The sequence below is a fragment of the Eimeria acervulina genome, genomic scaffold (genome assembly GCF_000499425.1).
Source record: "Eimeria acervulina Houghton genomic scaffold, Eah_scaff62, whole genome shotgun sequence".
NCBI classification, from domain to species: domain Eukaryota; phylum Apicomplexa; class Conoidasida; order Eucoccidiorida; family Eimeriidae; genus Eimeria; species Eimeria acervulina.
The window spans coordinates 5,796-27,770 of NW_013549686.1; the positions used below are offsets into that span (position 1 = coordinate 5,796).

Genomic DNA, 21,975 nt, shown 5'->3' on the forward strand with positions numbered 1-21,975 from the left:
AGCTAGGTATATATATTGTTATGCATATATATTGTTATATATATTGTTATACATATTGTTACATATATATATATATATATGTATATATATATATATATATATATATGTTGCAGTCAGTACTCACACCAATTTACGCATCTATATCTCCTCTCTCTCTCTGTTGCTGCTGCATCTGCTGCTGCTACCTTTGCTGCTGCAGCCTCTGCTGCTGCTACCTTTGCTGCTGCAGCCTCTGCTGCTGCAGTCTCTGCTGCTGCAGCCTGAGCTGCTGCTACACGGGTACGTGTTGTTTTTTGAGTGTGTGTGTATGTGTACTGTTGGCGTTTGTGGTGTATATATTTGCAGGGAATTATATGCAAATATATCTGCTGGAGAATATGTAGTGTCTCAGTCGCTAAGTGAAGAAGTTAAGACGCTTCTTCAGGGCCTTTTGCTGCTTAACCCTGAAGGCCGGCTTAATGCTCATCAAGTCTTAGCTAGTGCTTGGTAAGGAAATTTAACTCAAATAAATCCATGCATACACTTGCATGCATTTCTATGCACTTATATGCATGCATTTGCATGCATCTGCATGCAAATATCGAGCTGTATGTACACCCCATATGTGAGGAACATATAGGAAGTGCTGCAGCACCAAATCCTTTTGGCGTGCAGCAGCGAAACCCCAGAGACGCGCTTTCAGCAGCAGCAGCAGCAAATGCTGCTGCTGCTGCTGCTGTTGCTGTTGCTGCTGGAACTGTTGCTGTTGCTGATGTTGCTGGCCCCTTTTGCTGCTACCTCTGGTGCTAGCAGTCTCTGTCTGCGTCTTCATATTTTTGAGGTTTTGCATGCACTGTACACCCCAACAGATGCTTAGACCTATGTCTGCAGCAACGGCTTCTCTCTCTTTTCCTTTTGTCTCCTTTTGTCTCCTTCTGTCTCCTTTTGTCTGTCTCTCTTTGTTTATGTTTTATTCTTTTTCTCTCTCTTTCTTTACCTCTCTTTCTCTTTGTCTCCTTCTGTCTCCTTTTGTCTGTCTCTTTTTGCCTCTCTCTGTCTTCTCTCTTTATCTGTTGTATTTTTGTCTCCGCAATTTCTTTTCTTCTGCCTCTGTACACTCCATCACCCTTTAAGACAATACCTTTAACAAGGGATGAAACTCAGCAGCAGCAGCAGCAGCAGCAGAAGTAGCAGCAGCAGCAGAAGCAACAGCAGCAATGGTAGTACGGGTGCTGCAGTGTCTGTCGCATTGTTTGCTGCTGCTGCTGTTGGTTTGCGTTTTCTTCTGTCTCCTCTCTCCTTTTGCTGCTGCTGTCTCCTTCTCTCTCCTTTTGCTGCTGCTGTCTCCTTCGCTCTCCTTTTGCTGCTGTTGTCTCCTTCTGTCTCCTTTTGCTGCTGCTGCCTCCTTTTGCTGATACCTGTTTGCATTGCGTCTCCGTTTAGGCTGAAGCTCTCTGAGGAGTCAGGGACAAATGTGGGGCCCAGCAACAGCAGCAACAGCAGCAGCAGCAGCAGCAGCAGCAAACCCCCAACTCACAAAGACACCCCATCTAAAGGGCTTCCACAGAAGGCTAAAGGCGCAGACAGCAGCAGCAGAGGGCCGCTGCCCTCGTCTCAGCTGCAGGGCCCTAAACAACAACCTGCTGCTGGTGCTGCTGCTGACGCTGCAGCAGCAGCCCCCGTTCCTCATTCCCAGCAAACCACGAAATCCACAGCTCAGCGCGAAGCTCCACAGCCACCCCAACAGCAGCAACAGCAGCAGCAACAGCAACAGCAGCAGCAGCAGCAGCAGCAGCAGCAGCAGCAAAGTCCTGTGCCACAGCAGCACACGCTGCCTGACCCCAAACCCCACAGCCGTTTTCTTTCGAAAGTTTGCGAAATTTTCGCATCGCCAGCAACTCGGGCTCAGAGGCCAATGAAGCTTTAATAAAAAAATAAATGCAGTTGTCTCCTTTTGTCTCTCTTGCTGTCTCCTTTTGTGTCTCTCTTTTTCTGTCTCTGTCTTTCTCTCTGTCTCCTTTTGTCTCTCTTTTTCTGTCTCTGTCTTTCTCTCTGTGTGGCTCTGTCTCTCTCTCTCTCTCTGTCTCTCTCTCTCTCTCTCTCTCTCTCTCTCTCTCTCTCTCTCTCTCTCTCTCTCTCTCTCTCTCTCTACTCTCTCTCTCTCTCTCTCTCTGTCTCTCTCTCTCTCTCTCTCTCTCTCTCTCTCTCTCTCTCTCTCTCTCTGTCTCTCTCTCTCTCTCTCTCTCTCTCTCTCTCTCTCTCTCTCTCTCTCTCTGTCTCTCTGTCTCTGTCTCTCTCTTTCTCTCTGTCTCTCTCTGTCTCTCTGTCTCTGTCTCTCTCCTTCTCTCTGTCTCTCTCTCTGTCTCTCTCTCTGTCTCTCTCTGTCTCTCTCTCTCTCTCTCTCTCTCTCTCTCTCTCTCCCTCTCTCTCTCTCCTTTTCTGTCTCTTTCTCTCTGTCTCTCTCTCTCTTTGTCTTCCTTTCTCTGTGTGTCTGTCTCCTTTTTGCTGTCTCTGTCTCTGTCTCTGTCTCTGTCTTGTCTCTGTCTCTGTCTCTGTCTCTGTCTCTGTCTCTGTTTCTGTCTCTGTTTCTGTCTCTGTTTCTCTACGTTTGTCTCTCTATTTCTTTCTCTCGCTGTCTCTGTCTCCGTCTCCCCCTCTTTCTGTCTCTTTGTCTCTGTTTGTCTGTCTCTTTGTCTCTTTCTCTTTTTCTGCGTCTCTCTCTCTTTCTTTTTATCTGTCTCTCTTTCTTTGTCTTTGTCTTTGTCTTGCGGGAGGAGACAACAAAAAAGCAGAGACAGAAAACAAAAAGGAGACAGAAAGACACAGAAAAGAAACAAAAGGAGACAGAAATAAGACAGAAATAAATCAGAGGGGAGACAGCCACGAAAGAGACATAAAGGGAGACAGAGGCGGAGAGCATATATATATGCATATATATATAATATATATATATATATATGCACATATATTTATATAGAAATATATACACATATAGGTGCATAGAAATGAATATAAAGAAACCAATAAATAAACAAATATATATATATATGTAGCTATATATATATATATAGCTACATATATATATATATATATATAAACGCCTACACACTGACGATGAGAGGAGACAGACAAATGCAGCACCACCGCCACAGACAGACAGAGACACAGAACAAACTCGCATAGATGCAGCAGCAGAAGAATGCTTGCTGCTGTCTCCGCCTCTCAGATACCTCACAACCTCAACACTGTTGCTGATGCAGCAGCAGCAGCAGCTGCTGCTGCTGCTGCTACGCCGCCCCACTCCAGCGGAAGGAGCTCACCATACACCTCAGCAATAACACCTAAACCCTAAACCCTAAACACTAAACCCTAAAAACTAAACCATAAGCCCTAAACCAGGGGCTGGGGGTTGTCGGATACACCAAGGCAAGACGAGACGCCGCTGCAGCAGCGCTTGCAGCAGCAAACGCTGTAGCAAACGCTGTAGCAGCAGCAGCTCTGAACAAGCAGCAGCTGCTCCTGGAGCAAACATTGCTGCAGCAGCGTTTGCTGAGGCCGCAGCAGCAGCAGCAGCAACTCTTAACAAGCAGCAGCTGCTGCAGCTTCAAACATAAAGCGATAGCCTCACAACGAGACACAAGAGACAATCAGCAGCAAATCGGAGCTGCAGCAACAAATGAAAGCAACAGAATGGCGAGGAGACACAGGCTCACTATAACTATGCGACTCTTGCAGCTGCACGTGCTGCGTCGGCGTTTGCTGCAGCAGTTGCGGTGTCTGCGCTGGGAGTTGCTGCAGCAGTTGCTGCTGCAGCAGCTGCTGCTGCAACAGCTGCTGTTGTGGCAGAGCTGGCTGACGAGGGAGGCCCGCGTTCTGCAGCATTGACTCGCCCGGAGCTGCTGCTGCCGCTGCCGCTGCTGCTGCTGCTGCTGCCTGCTGCTGCTGCTGTAGAGGCTGCGCTGTTAGTGAAGGCTGCTGCAGCAGCAAAGGTGCCCCTATCAGCGCGTTCGGCTGCATAACTTGGAGGCTTTGAGCTCCTGCAGGCCCTGTGCCCGGCTGCTGCTGCGCTGCTGCTGCTGCTGTTGCTGCTGCTGCTGCTGCGGTAGCTGGAACTGCTGCGGACCTGGCTGGTGCATCACCTGAGGCACTTGCTGCTGCTGCTGCTGCAACTGCTGCTGCTGCATGTGTTGCTGCTGTTGCATTTGTTGCTGTTGCTGTGGCATTTGCATCTGCTGCTGCTGGATGTGCTGTTTTTGCTGCTGTTGCTGCTGCTGCTGCGCCACTTGCTGCTGGGTTTGCTGCTGTTGCGTTTGCGGTTGTTGCTGCAGCTGCTGTTGCATCTGTTGCTGCTGCTGCTGTTGCTCCGGCTTATCCTCTTGCTTCTGAATATCCTGTGTTGAATGAGTCGTCCGTGCTGCAGCATTTGCTGCTCCTGACCCTGCAGCAACAGCAGCAGCAGCAGCAGCAGCAGCAGGAAGCCAAACTATCTGTCGCTGATCGCCCATCTCCTTTACGCCATTCTTTTTCTTAACCCCAAAACAAAACAAAACAAAAACAAGACAAGCCCGGCAGCAGCACCAGCTACCCATGCCAGAGCTGCATTGACGGGGTGATTGGGGACAAAGGAGTTAATACACACCACCTGCGGGGAGAGAAACAGGTGCAGCAGAAGCTGCTGCAGCAGAATGGCCAGCAGCAGTCGTCGTTAAGCCAGCAGCAGCAGCAGCAGCAGCAGCAGCAGTGCCCGCCGGCCCGGCTGCTGCTCTGTGCATCAAGTGGCGGTCTGCTGCATGCGATAAGTAGGAGAGGATTTGCGCAGAGTTCTTGCTGCCGACGGCAGCAGCAAGTTGCTGCAGATCTGCAATAACAGCAGCAGCAGCAGCAGCAACAGCTACCACATCAAATGCAGTTTCACGCATCTGCTGCTGCAGCAAGAGATACCAATCTAAAGCTGCAAAAACGCCGGGGCAGCAGCAGCAGAAGCATCGGCGGCATGGCCTTGACGCTCTCAAGCACGCATCCCAGCTGCTGCTGCTGCTGCTGCTGTTGCTGCTGCTGCTGCTGCTCACCTTGCCCCGGCGTCCGCAGCGCGTGGTGGAGGCGCTGCAGTTCTTCCGGGCTCCAGAAATCTCGATTAGCAGCAAAAGCCTGCTGCTGCTCTTCTGTAGATCCTTCACTTAAACCTCCCCGCTGCACATACACCGCAAACGCATGCATGTATGCATGCATTTATGCATGCATGCAGAAGGCAAGGTGCATGCATGCATGCATGCAACAGAGAGAAGATGCATGCACGCATGCATCGGCCAGACGAGCCCCAAACTGCGGCTGGGACAAACACACCGCATGCAGCTGCAGCAGCAGCAGCAGTAGCAGCAGCAGCAGCAGCAGACTGACGTGCTGATCTGCCAGCATGGCAAGGAAGAGGAGGTTTTGCTGCAGGCGTTCAAAGTAGCAGAGGGCATCCCCGGAGCGGCCCACCTGCAGCAAAAGGCAGCAAAGAAGAGACCACAGCCTCAGCTGCAGCAGCCGTTGCTGCTGCAGCAGCAACAAATGCAGCAGAAACAGTTGCAGAAGCAACAGCTGCAGCACCAACAGCTGCAGCATCCCCACAGCTGCAGCGGCATCAACAGCAGCAAGAATAGCATAAATAGAAACAGCAAGAACGCATGCATGCACGCATGCATGCATGCATCTTTTGGGGCTGGGGCTTACCTTTAAGTTTTCGTGGACAGCAAAGAGCATGTGCTCATTTTCTCGCAGTTTGCTTTCAATTAGCCGCCCCACAGCAGCCACTGAGACGCACAAATTCGCTGTCTCCGCTTGCTGCTGCGCTGCTGCTGCCTGCTGCTGCTGCTGCTGCTGCTGTGCCGCTGCTGCTCCCTGCTGCTGCTGCGCTGCTGGCCCAGCATATAATGGAGGCACGTACGCGTATGGAGGCTCGCACTGCAGTTCAGGGGGCTCTCGCCCTTGCCAGCAAATCGGCAGCTGCTGCTGTTGCTGCTGTTGCTGCTGCTGCGGCTGCGATATAGGGATGCTGCTGGCCGCTGCAGCGGGGAGCGGCTGTGCAGGAGGCTGCTGCTGCAGCAGAGGGGCTTGAAAGCTCTTCGATGCAGAGGGACTAGGCACGGAAGAAAGTTGTGCTGCTGCTGGTGCTGCCGCTGCTGCTGGTGCTGGTGCTGCTACTGCTGCTGCAGATCCTGGAGCTGCAGCTGCTTGGTCTGCTGCTGCAGGCAGCTTCGGCGACACAGTCTCACCCCCTGCAGCAGCAGCAGGATCAGCAGCAGCAGGTGCTGCCCCTGCTGCTGCAGCAGGTGCTGCATGGGCTATTGGGAGGACCGTTGCATTTCCCGTTTGCTGCTGCTGCTGCTGCTCCTGCTCCTGCTCCTGCTGCTGGCCCTTCTTCCCTGCTGCCTCCTCATCAGAAGCAGCCTCACCAACAAGGGCGTTGAAAAACGCGTCGATGTCTTCAGGGGTATTCATCACTAGCAACTGTTTGCTGCTGCTGCTGCAGTTGCTGCTGCTGCAGTTGTTGCTGCTGCAGTAGCTGCTGCTGGAGCTTCCTGTTGTGGATGTTCCGGATACTGCTTCTACCGTACTTGTTGCTGCCCCTGCCGCAGCTGCTGCTGTTAATGCAGCCCGTGCTGCTGCAGCTAGTGCTGTGAAAGTTGCAGTGCAGCTGTTACAGCTGCTGCTACAGCTGCTGCAGCTGCTGCTGCCTCATCGTTTGCTGCTGAGTCCGCTAGGGGGAGAGGCTAATGCTCCTGGGTGAGATCGTTTTCCGTTGTTGTTCCTGCTACTTATGCTGCTGCTGCTACTAATTGTGCTGCTGCTGCTGCGGCTGCGTGCCGCAACGTCAGCTTGCTGCCCCTGCGAGCTCCTTCCCTGTTGCAGCAGCAACTGCTGGTTGTGGTGCTGTTGTTGCTGCTGCCTTTACTAGTGTTGCTGCTGCTGCCTATGATGCTGCTGCTGCTGCTCTTGAGGCTCCTCGTGCTGCAGCTGCTTGCAGCACTACTACAGCCGCTGCGGCTGCCGCTGCTGCTCTTGCTGCTGTGAATGCTGCTGTTGCCGCTGCTACTCCCAGCAGGTGTTTCTCTGCTGCAGCACTTAACAGCAAAGGGAAGGTTGCTGCTGCTGCGTGGTTGTTTAGCTGCTGCTGCAGCGGGCTGAAGACGGCGCCGCAGCAGCAGCAGCAGCAGCAGCAGCAAATACTTCACTGAAGAAAGGCAATAAAATGTCTAGTATTGCTTGTTTATTGTTTGTTGCGTATTGTTTATTGCTTATTATTAGTTTTTATATACGGTTTAGTGATTAGGGTTTAGGGTTGAGGGTTTAGGGTTTGCTGCTGTGCGGCGTATCGGGGCTGGTGGGGCCCCTGGTGTGTGTATTTGTCTGCGTTTTCGTCCTTCTTATTACTAAAATAGCAATTAACATATATTAAAATTTCTAAGTGCCAATTATATTCAAACCTAATAGCAAGAAGATGAAGGCAAAGCAGCAGCAGCAAGCCGCAGCCGCAACCCCACCCCAGCAACACCGCAACCCTGTATAGCGTCTGCAGCAGCAGCAGCAGCAACAGCAGCAGCAGCAGCAGCAACTTCATTCCCTGTTTAAACCTTCCTGCTCCTCGCGTTGCTGCTCGTATCAGCTGGCAGCAGCAACGCGAAAACCCTCAGCCCCCCAACTCCACACCCCACAGGGGGGCCCCGGGTTGCTGCTGCTGGACGCATCATACACATTCATTCAGCAGCTACAGCAGCAGCAGCAGCAGCAGCAAGAGCAGCAAGGGCAGCAAGAGCCTCGCTGTCGCCTACTTCGCATTACTTCGTCCAGAAGCACCACCACCAGCAGCACTAGAATTAGCTGCGCGAGCAGCAGCAGCAGCAGTAGCAGCAGCAGTAGCAGCAGCAGCAGCTAAAATGCCGGTTATCCCGTGGGCTATGTTTGGGGGTGGCCCCCGCAAGGCAACGGAAGAGATACAAACCTGCTGCTTCAGCGTCTTCACTCCAAAGGCCGCTCCTTCACCTCTAGTAGCAGCAGCAGGAGCCCTGCAGGGGGCCCCTGGAGAAGCTCGCCGTAGACAGCAGAAGCAGCAGCAGCAGCAGCAGCAGCAGCGGCTCATTAGCGAGCTGCTAGAGGAGGCTCTGGACGAATACACCGACGATGAAGATGCTGCAGCGCCTAACAGCAGCAGCAGCAGCAGCAGCAGCAGCAAGCCAGCACCGTCACCGGTGGTAGTTCCGTCTGTGTTTGGGAGATATCCCTACGATGGCGCTGCTGCTTCTGCTGCTGAGGTCCCGTCTGTTTTGCTGCGCTGCAGGCGAGCAGAGGAGCAGCAGGAGACGCTGCTGCTGGCAGCAGCAGCAGCAGTCTCTGCTGCAATGCAAGAGCAGCTGCGCAGCATCTGCAGAGTCGTGCGAACCCACGCAGCTGTTGGGGCGTTCGAGCTGCTGCAGGCCTCAGCAGCCAGCAGCAGCAGCAGCAACAGCAACAGCCGCAGCAGCAGCAGCATTAGAAGGGGAGGCAGTGGCCTTTCTGAGTTTCTTCCCGTCGTCATTATGCATGCAGGCGCAGATGTTGAAGACCACCGATTGGCAGTGCGGATGCTGCAGCTGCAGCTGCAGCAGCAATCCAAGTGCTGCTGCGGTGGCAGGCGCAGCAGCCGCAGTAGCCGCAGCAGCAGCAGCAACAACGACAACCGCGAGGACGAACTCTTCTTACGACAAGTTGTTTTAAGAGCAAGTTGCTGCACCAACGCCCAGGCAGCGCTGCGTGCGGTGTACACGCAGCTCAAGGCGAGCAGCTGCTGCAGCACTTGCATTGGCCGCAGCAGCAGCAGCAGCAGCAGCAGCAATGGCACCAGACAAGAGGAGGAAGCGGGATTGGATGCAGCAGGAGCCCCGGAAGAGGTTGCAGCTGAAGCTGCTGCCTCTGCAGCTTGGGGAGAGTTCGAGAATTTATGCGCGCAGCAGCAGCAGCAGCTACTGCTGCGGTGTCTTGAGGGAGCAGCAGGAGACGACAGCAGCAGCAGCAACGGCGGCATTGGGGGCCCCACACTTGCTGCAGCAGCAGACGAGGAGGAAGGGGGTTACTGGGGCCCAGACCAAAGTAGCAGATTAGCGCAGCTCTGGCGTAAGCTGCTGCAGCAGCACAGCAGAGGCTTCTGCTGCAGATGGAGAAGCAAGGGAGAGGGCCTCGCGGTGCGCACGCGGTCACAGCGGGCAGCAGCACCAGGAAGCAGCAGCAGCAGCAGCAGCAGCAGCGAGAGCTCTTCTGCAGAGAGTGGCGACGACAGCAGCCATGCTCCTGCGGAAAAGCCCAGCAGCAGCAACAGCAGCAGCAGCAGCAGCAGCAGCAGCAGTGTCTTGGTCGTTGTGCTGGAGGAGTTGGAGGCCTTCTCTCCTCGTGTGCTCTCTCAGCTGCTGCTGCTGCTGTCGCTGCTGCGGTCTGAGTATGGCGTTCCTGTGGTTGTGCTGGCTTCTGCTGCAGCATCTGCTGCTGCAGTGCAGCTGCTGCTGGAGCCTGAGGCGCTCAGGCTGCTGCAGCTGGATGCAGCGGTGCTGCTGCGCCCCTCAGCTGTACACGACGCGTTGCTGCAGCTGCTGCTGTGCTGCCCTGCAAGCAGCCTCTTCGTGCTGCCTGCAGCGGCCATAGAAGAGCTGCAGCAGCTGCTGCTAGATCAGGGCGCCTCCGCGCTGCAGTTGCTGCGCATCTCTCAAATGCTGCTGTATAAGTTCTTCTCCGACCACCCCTTCTCCTACCTAGCCCTCGACGCACGTGCTGTGGCTGCTGCAGGCAGCAGCAGCAACAGCAACAGCAACAGCAGCAGCAGCAACAGCCAAGGCAATGCCGGCGCTGCTGCTGACGCAGCAACTGTTGCTGCTGCGGCTGCTGCACCTAGTGGGAAGGCAGACCTTGATGTAGTTGAGAGGAGGCTGGCGCTGCTGGCTGCTGCTGTCATGACGCCGCAGCAGGGAGAAGTGTTGCTGCAGCAAATAGCGAAGTTTCGGTTGCTGCATGCGGAGCTGCGCGCAACAGCAGCAGCAAAGCTCGAGGCTCCGTGCTGCAGAGCGTGGAAGGCGCAGCGTCAGCTGCAGAAGCAGCAGCAGCAGCAACAGCAACAGCAGCAGGTGGAGGGGCAGGAGGGATGCACAAAGACCCCAACGTGCGCACCCATAAGAAAGGCTCTTAAGCTGCTGCAGCATTGGTGGGACTCTTCGGGTGTATCTGCAGCAGCAGACGAGCAGCAGCCACTCAGCAGACGGCGCGCTGCGCTGCAGCAGGAGGTGCTTCCTGCTGCTGCAGTGCAGGTGCTAGAGCGACGCATAGCAGCAGGTATAGGCATGCGGCTGCTGGTGGTGCTGCAGCAGCACGTGCTGCTGCAGCGGCAAGCCTTCGCTCTCAGTGTATCGGAGTCTGCTGCTACTCTCAGCAATCAAGAAAGCAGCAGCAGCACGTTGCGAGCGGTGGAGTTGCTGTTGCAGATATTAGGGGGCAGCAGCAGGACCCCAGGCTACCACGACTATCTGCTGCAGGGGAAGCAGCTCTCTTCTGCTGCTGCTGCAGCACAAGTCGTCAGCCCCAGTATGTCTTGTATGCAGAAGCAAATAGACACCCCAGCAGCAGCAGATGTTGTGCTGCTGACGTGCTGCGCATGCTCTCTTGCTAGGATGGTTTCCTAGTGCTGCTGCTGTTATGTTGCTGCTGACGCTGATGCTGCTGTTGCTGCTGATGCTGCTGCTGCCGTGTTGCCGCTGATGCTGCTGCAAATAGTCTTTTTTGTGTTGTTTCTGCTATCGTGCTGCTGCTGCTGCTGCTGTGTTGCCGCAGTCTGCGAGGAGCTGCAGCGGATCGCTGGGGCCTGCGTTTCTGTGGGGAGTTTGGTGTCTACGTTGGTAGCAGAAGCACTCAATGCTGCTGCGACAACGCGTCAAGTTGCTGCAGTGCCGCATGCGCTGCTGCTCGCGCTGCAGCAGTTCAGCCGCCAAACAGCGAGAGAGTGGGCCCTGCTGCTGCAGCTCGAGACCCGCATGCAGCAGCAGCAGCAGCAGCAGCAGCAGCAGCAACGGACAGGAGAAATCGGCAAAGCTGCCGAGCTCCTCAAGAAGATGAACCAACTCATGGAGAAGCTGCAACTTACTTGCCACCAGCAACAGCAGCAACAACAACAGCAGCAACAACAGCAGCAGCAGCAGCGGGGACAGCAGCAGGCTGCCCCTGCGTTTGTCTCTGGGCTTGCGAGGCGCGCCAGCACAGCGCCTTTTTCGGTCTCCGGAGGCTTTGGCAGCAGCAGCAGCAGCAGCAACAGCAGCAGCAGCAGCATTGACAGCACCTTCTGCAACCAATTTCAACGGTGGGCGAGGGAGTGTTTGATGTACTGTGTGCTCCCACTGCTGCAGTGGCATCCTTTAGGGTGCGAGTTAGGTGTATGGTCCTTGTCTGCTGCTGCAGCAGAGCAGCCGCAGTACTTTGCTGCAGCACTAGCAGCACCTAAAGCCCCCATACACCGCGCAGAAGCAGCAGCAGCAGATACCGTAGCCAGGTTGCTGCCGCTGCGGCCTATCGAAGTTTTGCAGGAGCTGGCCTGCCTCAGCGGCAGCGCCCTGGAATATCATCAGCAAGCAGCAGCAGCAGCAGCAGCAGCAGCAGGAGAGACTGTTGCTGCTGTTGCTGCTGATGATACGAGCCTTGTCTACCGCCGCATTTCCTTCGGAAGCCGCCGCATTTCCCTTTGGTCTCTGTTTTGTTACTTCTGCGCCGACGTAGTTGAGGTGTATACGCAGCAGCAACTGCGTACCCGCAAGCAGCAGCAGAAGCAGCAGCAGCAGGTGCAGAAGCATGCCTCTGTATCCTCCGGAGCCCCCCACCGGCCTGCAAAAGCCTCTAAGAGAGCCGCAGCAGCCGCAAAGGAGACAATAGAAAATGAGATAGGCCAAGAGGAGACAGGGGAGAAGAAGAGAGCAGAAAAGGAGACAGCAGAAAGAGAGGGTTTGCATGCGCTGCAGCGAGAGGCTGAAGCATCTCTTTCTTGCCTAAGCAACCAAAAGCCGTCGCTACTGCAGCACCTCTTCTTGCGTTTCGGCGTTGCAGTCTGTACACTAGGGCATTTAGGGCTTGTTAGAGTGCCGGGTTGCGGCATCTCTACAGAGGAATTGGTGCTGCGCAGCGCAGCAGACGCGGAGGCAGCAGCAAATGAATTTGCTGCGCAAGGCCAGGAAGAAGGGTTGCAGACAGAACCAGAAGATTACCCCACAAGGGCAGGAGACAAACAGCAGCAAGACTACCAGCAGCAGCAGCAGAAAGGCGGGCATCAAAACTCGCAACAGGAGAACGTCGCCGCTGCTGTCTGTGAAGAGGCGCTGCAGCTGCAGCAGCAGCTGGAAGGCCTCTACCTAACGCGGTGCTTCTTCGGTAGTGTTTATCTCCCTGATCAATATGAAGACGATGGTGCAGCACGAAGCCAGCAAAACACCAAATCCGACCAGCAGCAACAGCAGCAGCAGCAGCAGCAAGAACTGCAGCAGCAGCAGCAGCAGCAGCAGCAGCCGCGGCAACGGCAGCGCAAGCAGCAGAAAGGTTAGCAGCCCCCGTTGTCTATTTCGTTCCTCACATGGGGAAGAGGAGACAGTTGTCTCCCTTTGCATTTCTGTTTTTTGCCTGAGTGGGAGTACATTCTCTGCCGGCAGCTGTCCGTACACCTGAAACTCTAAATCTGCTGCTGCACGGCTGCAGCCCCTGCGAGTATATAAGCCGCAGCAGCTAGCATCAGACTTCAGGCCAGCTTTCTTCTCGCTAATAAACAGAACACAAGAGAAAGCCCCAGAAACGCCAACTGCATGCATGCATGCGTGCATGCATGTATGGTTCTGCATGTAGCAGAATCATGGGTGCCTTGATGCATACAGCCGGAGCCGAAGGTTTAGGGCAGCAGGGGCTTCTCGCCTTTGATAAGGAAGCAGCAGAGCAGCCGCCACACTGGGGCTGTGCTGTCTCTCTTGTCAGCAGAGACAGCACGAAGGAGACAACGCGAAGTGCCTCTATGCCTCTCCTCGCTCCACGTTTTAAGGCAGTTGCATGCAACGACTTCAACTGTACATGCATGCATGAACCCTACGCCGCATGTTTGCATGCGTCCGTATCATTGCATGCATGCATGCATGTATGCATATCATAGGATGCATGCATGCGTATCATGGCATGCATGCATGCATGTATGCATGCAAGCATGCACGCGTATTATGGCATGCATGCCATGCTTGCAAGAGAGTACAACACACCGGCTATGCAGGCCTTGTTTTCTATGGCATCTCCTCTTCGTAGATAATGCTGTACAGATTGTGATGGCTTTGCATTTATGTCTGCTAGATTTCTGTTAATGCATGTATGTGCACATGCTTTATGCATGCGCAATACAGACAACAGGACGCCTTCGTTTCAGGTGTACGTACTGCCCTTTCTTGCCCTGTGTATGTTATTTGCTGTGATGTTTGTGTTCCGTCTCAGTACCTACTGTTTATTCTTATTACTATTATTTATTATTATTATCATTATCATTATTACTATTGTTGTTGTTCTAACTCCCTCGTTTCGTATCAAGATGTGTGCCTCAGTAATATACATTTGTCCTGCTATGTTGAGCGGCCTGTAGTAAATTAAGGACAAACAAATATGCTGCTTCTCCTCCTTCATCCTAAGAGTTGCATTGAACTATGCATTTCTTACAGCAGCAACAAAAAAACTTTAGGTGAGCCCCCTGCAGCGAGCGTCTTTCTCTCCCCCAGAAGAAGTCCAAGAGAACAAAGAATTGGCATCTATCGACAATATATATGTACTTAAAATATATATGTGGGTATAATGGCATATGCATATATATATAATGTATGTGATACAGAAATCATCCCATACTCCCATCTTTATATGAATAATTATGACAATACAGTCATGTGATGATAATACCATAGTAAATATACATATATATATATATATACAGATATATTTATTTACATATATTTAATGCTAGACTGTCATATATATATATATATATATGGTGGGTGAATGCAATATTATGGATATTAATGCATATGATGATGCAGTGTCTGCCATGTTTATATATGATCATTACATCATGGCATATTATATGCATGTATAGATCTAGAGAATACAGAGTCGAAAACACATATATGCTCGTGAAATGAATATAATAAAGCGTTGAGTCTACACTTATTTATTCATATATAGATGTAAATAACTCACTTACCCCTTGCTTAGACTTGAATCGGGATGATACGCAGTATCTAGAGCTCCCGCTGCCTGCTGCGCAGCGGGGCACTGCACGAGCTTTTCTTTATAAATTAAATAATTAAATTAAAAATGAATTACAAATAAATAATCAAAGCAGCAAGTCCCGCATACAGTCAGACAGACACGTAAGCGGAGCTGTAGACCACTGGGTGGCTGCTGCGACCCCCCTCTACCCCACCTTAAACCTTTAGAAACATGTTGAAGAATAAGAAAAATTGAAGTTTACTACATTCCAGTGAAAATAATAAAGCAAATAAAGGGCGAAAAAAAACATATGAGGGGCATGCATTGATTGTTGCAGGCTGCCGAGCCATCTTGATGTAGCTATTCAAGGACTGGCAGGTAGCGTGCTGCAGCGGGCGTTTGTGATTGCCGTTGAAAAGGGGTTTTCCGTCTTTCTTTTGCTTCCCTGTTGTATTTTCATGGTGTGCTTGAGTATTTTAGAGGAAACTGCTGCACTGTCTGTACACCCCAGCTGCGTACGCGCAGCGATCTACCGCCCGCCCACCCACCCTTCGATGCTGCGTGCTGGCTGCTGCGCGGCTCTAAGGTATCCGTTGGTTCTTCTTTTTTCTTCATTTTTCCATGAACACCCCTTATTGTCTGCGCAGCTGCAGTCAGGAACTCGTGGAGGCTCCTCAACTGGCCGCAAACACCTCTCGCCAGGCCACAGGCGCTGCCCGGTGACCTTGCCCTGCGGCGCCTGGGAGCCATGGGAGGCAAAAGCAGCACTCGTGAGCTTTAAAGTACAGTTTAAAAGCTGAGAGGAAGACCTGGCTGCAGCTGCATGCAGATAAGAAGCCTGATGTTAGTGGTGCCTGAGGCACGAGTACGGAAGGCCCGTTCGGTAGGAGGGAGCGACAGACATAAGTTAAATATATCCTTCATTTTTTCTCATCTTTTTCTCTCCAATTAATACCGCGTGTATTCATGCATGCATATGTGGCTGTGGCTGTGGCTTCGTCTGCAGCGTGCGACTCCGGAGGATATGCACACTGCGAAAGAGTTGAACACGCCGAGTCTTGTCAATCAGGCGACGGGTTCTGGTGTACTTGCCAGAAGGGCTTCAGCCCTCAGGGTATAAACCAGAGCTCTACGTGTGTTGGTAAGCGGCACTTGAATTATTACGTGTTGCATTGTTACAATTACTACTATTAATTGATGAGGGATGCATTCACTAGTTACACGCAAATGAAAGGGGACACGACTGAGGAAAGCTCTGCATACGCAGCCTTTGCTGTACATCTGAGAGCTTACTTCCTTCTGTGCCTGTTGCTGCACTTGTTATTTATGATCTATATGAGTATATATGCCTATTGATGCAAGAATAATTACATATTTTGCAATCAACTTGTGGAGGCTCCAGTACGCATTCCTATTGTATGTGATATTCATACATATAGGTGTAAATACAATTGTTTGTGTTTTTTATTTAGTAGTGAAGCCTTGGGTTTGTGTTTATGGTGCAGATATAGACGAGTGCGCTCAAGGCCTGGACAACTGCAAGCAGAAGGGGGGGGACTGTGTGAACACTCCTGGTAGTTTTACTTGTGGGTGTGGCCCCTACCGCAACGAAAAAGATGGAATATGCGTTGGTGAGGCTGTCTCTTTTTGTGTATGTCCCTTCTCCGTTTTGTATCTATGCTCGCTCTGTCTCCGGTTCGTGTTTCTCTTACTGCCAGAGCAGTTCTTGTCTCCTGCACATACATAGCAAACTGCACCTGCCGCTTCCGAAACGGAGGAATAACAGTATCATCTTCTTGCCGCCTAGCTGGCTCTTTACAGCCGATTACTCTCATCTCGCTTGGAATTTGATTGCATGCAGCCGCTGCAGTGTCAATAGGTGTTGGTGGTGACACTCAGAGCCTTTGAATCAGCTGCCGTGTCCGTACGTAAACCCGGGTAGGATGAGTTTTACCAGTACCCAAAGCACTTTGGAAGTGTTTTTTTGTCCGTAGATATAAACGAATGCGCAACAAACAGGGGAAACTGTGATGAAAATAGCGACTGCATCAACCTCGATGGAGCCGAGCAGCTGTGCAAATGCCACAAAGGCTGGACGGGCAACGGAGACAAACCCGGAGTTGCATGCAGAGGTTAGCTCTAAACAAAGCGCCTAGGAACGGAAGAGCGAGAATGCACTACAATACGGTGGTTTTTTGTGTGTTTGAGTGTACGGAAGTATTTCAGGGTTTCGTTTGACTGGTATTTCCTGCTGTGTGAGTGTATGGAGTCGTTCATTTACAGTACACACAGCTCTGCACCTCTTGTACGCATGTTCTTGTGTCGGTGCGGCAGACATCAATGAGTGCAACGAGAACCCAGCCATTTGCCCATCGAATTCCATCTGCACAAACCTAGCGGGTTCATATAAATGCGAATGCGGACCGGGGTTTGAACCCGACTCTTCTGGAAGTGGCTGCGTGACTGAGGACTTCTGCGGCACGGGGAAGAATGACTGCGATACCGTCTTCGCCGCTTGTTCGTTGGTGCCCGGTTCGTTCAAGTGTGAATGCATACAGGGGTTCCGCGGAGTTGGAACAGTCAACACATGCGAGCGTAAGCATGAATACCCAAGATGTATGTGTGCGTGCAGTCAATGCATATAGTGCACTATTTACATGCATGCATACATGCATGCATTCAGTAGGTGCCTTAAATCTGCACGAAGATGGGGGGTGAGGAGGAAGCGCATAGGAAAACGATGCTGGCTGTTGCATGCATTTCATTCCACTGCTGTCGACCGTTCTGGTGGACCTGCAGCACTGGCGGGGAACGAGGATCTTGCTTGCAAGGCATTGGGTCTGACTTGCGGCAATTACAAATACTGCACAAAGAGCACAACCCAGGCAGGAATATGGGAGTGCGCAGACAAAGCGTCTTCTGAACAACTCGCCGTCTTTCTTACCAATGGTTCAACAAGCGATACGCCTTCTTGGATTTGGGCGGTCGTTGTCTTGTCCACCATTGTGCTCATACTGATATCTGGAGGCACTTTGTGTGCGTTTCCACTGATCATACCCTTTACGTCTTCCCGTCATCATCCCTTTTCCTTCCTTCTTCCTTTGGGGGGAATACAGATTGCAGCCTCAGCGTGCGACACGATAGCCTAGTGGCTGCGGTTGATGAGGTGGAGGCCTGTTTGTGATGGGCACAGCACCGAATGCAATATTTATTTTATTCGCTTTAGCTTAAACATACGTGCATTGTACGGTGTTTTCAGGGTGTTTGTACAAACGGTTTATAAGGAAAAGCGAGGAGAACGAGGAAGACCTACTCGCTGAACAAGGTGCGTGTGCAGTTTGGAATGTGGAAAAGCATCGCTAACACCCAACGAAGAAACTCAGCAGTGCTAAGGCAATCCATCCATGAATACATGGAAATGGCATGCAAGACGTCAATGCAAAAGATGTACTATGATTATGAGATAAAGTTGTCAATTTTGAAGTACCAGTCTTTGTATTTTTTGTTTAGTAATAATACTGCCAGCCAATTATAAGAAAATTGTGATGAAGTACTTTGACTGCGACGATGGTTGCGTTTGATTATGTTGCAGATATCGGGGAAGGTTACAACTACGGTGCTACACAAGGCTATTACGCTTGACAGATCTGAAAACAGGAAACCTCTATTATTCGCATGCCCACATGGCATCTCGTGAAGATGAAAGGAACAACTGTGATTTTCTGTGTTTTGCCGGGGAATCTGTGCAACGAACATTACCGACACTATTCTTGTTCATCCCATTTGAATGCATCCCGCTGTGCGAGGGGTGATTCACTGGACTGGCGAAAAGGGCTGTGAGCGAATGGGCGTTTGTGTTGCATTACATCTGATGGAAGTTAGCTGCACAGGAATTCCTTAATCCAGAAAGACCCGCTTTTGCTGCACAGCATGCCTTGCTTTGGTCACTGACTCTGTGCCCAATAAACATAAGTGACCTAGTAAGTGGTTATATGGCGCCTTCCACTTCCTTCATCAGTCTGGATATTCCAGCACCGAAAACCTTTTTGGTTCGCGCCTTCACAAGCCTCACTAGTTACGCACATGTGCTTGCCACGCCGGTGCTTGCTATCCACTAGTGTCATCACTTCATGTTCATTGTGGGAAACGGCGAGTTTCTGCACTGCTCCAGGACTGGCTCAGCAAAGTGCAAGGAATGAATGGCAGCTAGCTTGTGTAGTGCAGTGGCGCTGCAGGGCAAGCTGAACAATATCTGGATTGAGCTTTTCCGTACACGCGTAAAGGCGTTGCCAGTTCCGTTATTGTTCTCAAGTATGCAGGAACGAAAGCTAGAGTAGCATTGGAATGCAGTAGCCGGGAGGGAAGAAACCTACGAAACAAAATCGCTGTTGCTTAATACATGGAAGAAGTTCAGTTTGAGGCTGGTCGCTGTGAAGTGGCCAATGTTGCCTCGGACTAATTTGTGCTTCCATGCTTTCGGGTTCTGTTGCTTGAGCATGTATTCGATCGAGAAAAAAGCAGCGCCTAACGGCACCAGCACTGCACTGGGACGGTCTATTGCTTGGGACTAATCGCGATGCACCTAATAAAAGAAATGTTCCGGGACTGATGTATGCATAGTGCAGAAGCACCTCATGTTAAACCCTCCTCATGCCAAATTATTATTTTCCCAGGAGCACAGTGCTACCGGAATGCCTCTACCGACGAAATTTCTATTGAAAAATTGACATCCTACAGCAAGCCCACAGAACATTCACGAACTGTTTACCTGCATACTTCGAATGCAGTTAAAACGTGGGAGAAGTACTTTCTATGGAACATGCATACGCTCTATCTTTACCAGCATCTGCATGCCTGACCTAATAAAGCTAAAAAGATACAGCTAAATCCACTGTAACATTGGAACTTCTGTTTGTGAACACAGAACAATTGCCTCCCACTTCACTTGTTCGAACCCGCCAAGTAGCAATCCTTTTTATTTGCCTCCTGCGCGCTGTATTGAACTGCACTACTACGCATCTTCCTACTCCCTATACTGCAGACCTCTCCTAACGGTGACAACGACATCGCCTGCGATCATTTGGTAATCGGCGCCTGTACGTCTGCAGGACGCACTCTGATTCGAGTTCGCTGCCTAGCACAATCAGAAAAAGGAGAGGACGCCTGCGAGCGCCCCTTCACCTCAACAGATGTGCCTCAGCTTACAAGACTGTCGCTCGCGCAGAAGCCCCTCTGCAGCCAAATGAAAGGAGCCCCACTGGAGCAACTCGGCAGCGCGTTACCGTTCAAAGCTTACTGCTCATTACTTTGCAGGCTTGTGCACAATCGTATACCACGCCCCTCCTCAGATCGCCCCTTCTCTTCCGTCTCGTCGGCAAGCTTGATCTGGGAGCACTAGCAATCTGACGCTAGTCAACGTGGCAAAGGCGCTAAACGCCATATACAAGCAAGTGCTGCTGGGTGTAGTCGTGGAGCGACGGAAGCAAACGGTTCAGGGATGCGTCTCTGGCCGGCTAATAACTTATACTGTGCACCAAACAACGATGCAACGCCGGTAAATATCTCGGGCCCGCAGCGCGCAGGCAAATCGTTGTTATCTCGAAGTGTAATATCCACGCCCATCTGGTATGTAAATGCATGCTGTGCGAGCCACCCCCCTTTCCACAAAATGTACATCATGCTGGGATTAAATACGAGAAAGCCGTCCACCATAACAAGCTGATAATAAACGCCACCGTGTCGGCGTCCTTGTGCTCAACACTGTGACTTGGTGAGCCTACTGCTGCTCAGTAGTAGCTTCCACCTTGGGCGCCTCGGCGCCTTCGCCCACGGGCTGCTGCTGCTGCTCCTGCGTCTGCAAGTCACTGGTCCAGAGCGTCAGGTTGTCGCGCAACAGCTGCATGATCAAAGTGGAATCCTTGTAAGACTCCTCGGAAACCTGTGGAAGCCCAAACCAGACCAAACACAAGGACGCGATAGATCGAAAGCAGCGAATGAACCCAGCGCTGGTTCACGCGCTAAATTTGGAAAAACATGAATTCTAAAGACTGCTAGACCTACGCTGTCGAATTCGGTTATTGCATCATCAAAAGCCAGCTTGGCCATTTCACAAGCCTTCTGCGGCTGATTGAGAATTTCATAGTAGAACACGGAGTAGTTCAGGGCCAGACCCAAACGGATTGGGTGCGTAGACGGGAGCTCTGCTTCAGCGGTGTCCGTCGCACGCTTGTACGACTCTTCGGCCTGTTCTGCTGATGCCTTCTTCCCTTCTTCGTTGCTGAACTCAGAAATGTACCGGTAGTAGTCCCCCTTCATCTTAAAGTAGAAAACACGGCTCTCAGAATCCTGAAAAGGACCCGACCAAAGCAAAACAAAAAAGTCGCATCAGGAGGTTCACGCTGAGGGCGATGCAGGTGCAAATTGAAATCCAAGTTGTGGTAGCGAATGGGATTAGATACACCCCCAGTCTCACTCAAAACAATCCAATATAATTAACAAGCAGAATGCACGGAATGCAAAATAAACATTCCTTTCCTACGGCCAGTGGGCAAGGGACGAACCGTGGTGCGGGGCAGCAGCTTGTCAGTGAGCAGGGTAAGGATTTCTTGGCATATTTTGTTGAGCTCATTTTCAACCTTCTGTCTGTAGCTAGCTGCAAGTGCTTTGTTCGTCATGTGGTTCCTGTTCGCTTCCTTCTGCTCGACAGAAGAAATAATGCGCCAGCTAGCACGGCGCGCTCCCACGGCGTTCTTGTAGGCAACGCTAAGCAAGTTCCTCTCCTCCACAGTCAACTCGTCTCCCTTGCCACCTGGGGTGGAGCTGTTCTGATCGAGACAGTTCTCCACCAAGTTCTTCATGGCCTCGGCCATCTCTGCAGCATGCGCAACACCGCAAAACAACAAACTCCGTCCACACTGAGCGGCTTAAACCGCACAGAGGTGGCAGCCCCACTCGAAACATCCACATTCCGATGGACCAACGACAGGCGGAAACAAGCATCAACAGACTGCAGGGATCTTGGTATGTCATGACATTACACGCCCCGGCCTCGCCACCTGAGGCGCTCAGCTCCTCTTTAGGAAAACGTAGACGCCCCTCCCGACACGACGCACATCAGACATGTTCGTTACGAAGACAAATACGCAGAAAGGCTACACCAGCCCGCCTACGAATAACTGCCCCAGGTGCCGCGGCACAGCCAGTTGGCAAGCGCTCGAAACATCGGCAGCGCGGAAAGCACGATGAAGAAAACATCGCTAATGTGCACAAAGTGGAGCTTTTGCATCTGCTAGTTGCGACCAGAGAAGCGTCCAAGGCCTCCAAATATGCTGAAGCAGCCGCGGCGCCAGGTCAGCTACGCATCCCCTTTCGTCCACAAGCGGCTAGATGAGACGGAAGTGGCTCTATCTCTACTGCCGAAGCAATATCCTCCTCTAAAAAAAGACGAATGAGCCCTCAGCTGCACAGCTCGTCCTGGGAAAACGCCTACAGCTGGCCGCACCTGCGACCCATACCCTACCATCCCGCGAAAGCGTCACTGGGGAGGCATTCCTGAGCCACGTGCCATCTCAACGAGGGAGACGAATGAAATAACGGAATATGCAGTGCCCGATGTCCCGCATTGCGGTGTAATTGCAGAAACAGGGACCTACCGTCATAGCGCTCCGCCTGCTCAGCGAGCTTGGCGCGGTACACATGCTCCTCGCGAAGAGTCTTGATGTCCTCAATCAT

The 21,975-nt window shown here is 51.9% G+C and overlaps 5 protein-coding genes across 5 annotated transcripts; 3 read left to right on the forward strand and 2 right to left on the reverse strand.

Moving 5' to 3' along the window:
* Positions 1 to 1,132: 1,132 nt before the first annotated feature.
* Positions 1,133 to 1,906, forward strand: EAH_00011500 (hypothetical protein; the record flags this gene model as incomplete). Its single annotated transcript, XM_013394827.1, has 2 exons — positions 1,133 to 1,230; positions 1,423 to 1,906. 2 exons carry the CDS (start codon positions 1,133 to 1,135, stop codon positions 1,904 to 1,906), a joined length of 582 nt encoding a protein of 193 aa, XP_013250281.1.
* A 1,304-nt stretch (positions 1,907 to 3,210) lies between these two features.
* EAH_00011510 (hypothetical protein, conserved) lies at positions 3,211 to 6,462 on the reverse strand (the record flags this gene model as incomplete). The annotated part of the gene is made up of 6 exons (XM_013394828.1): positions 3,211 to 3,320; positions 3,693 to 3,974; positions 4,103 to 4,505; positions 4,921 to 5,169; positions 5,377 to 5,460; positions 5,695 to 6,462. 6 exons carry the CDS (start codon positions 6,460 to 6,462, stop codon positions 3,211 to 3,213), a joined length of 1,896 nt encoding a protein of 631 aa, XP_013250282.1.
* Positions 6,463 to 7,919: 1,457 nt separating this feature from the next.
* On the forward strand, positions 7,920 to 12,560 carry EAH_00011520 (hypothetical protein, conserved; the record flags this gene model as incomplete). Its single annotated transcript, XM_013394829.1, has 2 exons — positions 7,920 to 10,563; positions 10,810 to 12,560. The coding sequence occupies 2 exons, from the start codon at positions 7,920 to 7,922 to the stop codon at positions 12,558 to 12,560; spliced, it is 4,395 nt and encodes a 1,464-aa protein (XP_013250283.1).
* A 2,432-nt stretch (positions 12,561 to 14,992) lies between these two features.
* Positions 14,993 to 17,886, forward strand: EAH_00011530 (microneme protein 7, putative; the record flags this gene model as incomplete). The annotated part of the gene is made up of 8 exons (XM_013394830.1): positions 14,993 to 15,014; positions 15,251 to 15,385; positions 15,750 to 15,875; positions 16,239 to 16,376; positions 16,579 to 16,839; positions 17,044 to 17,280; positions 17,504 to 17,569; positions 17,837 to 17,886. 8 exons carry the CDS (start codon positions 14,993 to 14,995, stop codon positions 17,884 to 17,886), a joined length of 1,035 nt encoding a protein of 344 aa, XP_013250284.1.
* Positions 17,887 to 20,020: 2,134 nt separating this feature from the next.
* On the reverse strand, positions 20,021 to 21,975 carry EAH_00011540 (14-3-3 protein, putative; the record flags this gene model as incomplete). Its single annotated transcript, XM_013394831.1, has 4 exons — positions 20,021 to 20,182; positions 20,305 to 20,589; positions 20,805 to 21,115; positions 21,897 to 21,975. The coding sequence occupies 4 exons, from the start codon at positions 21,973 to 21,975 to the stop codon at positions 20,021 to 20,023; spliced, it is 837 nt and encodes a 278-aa protein (XP_013250285.1).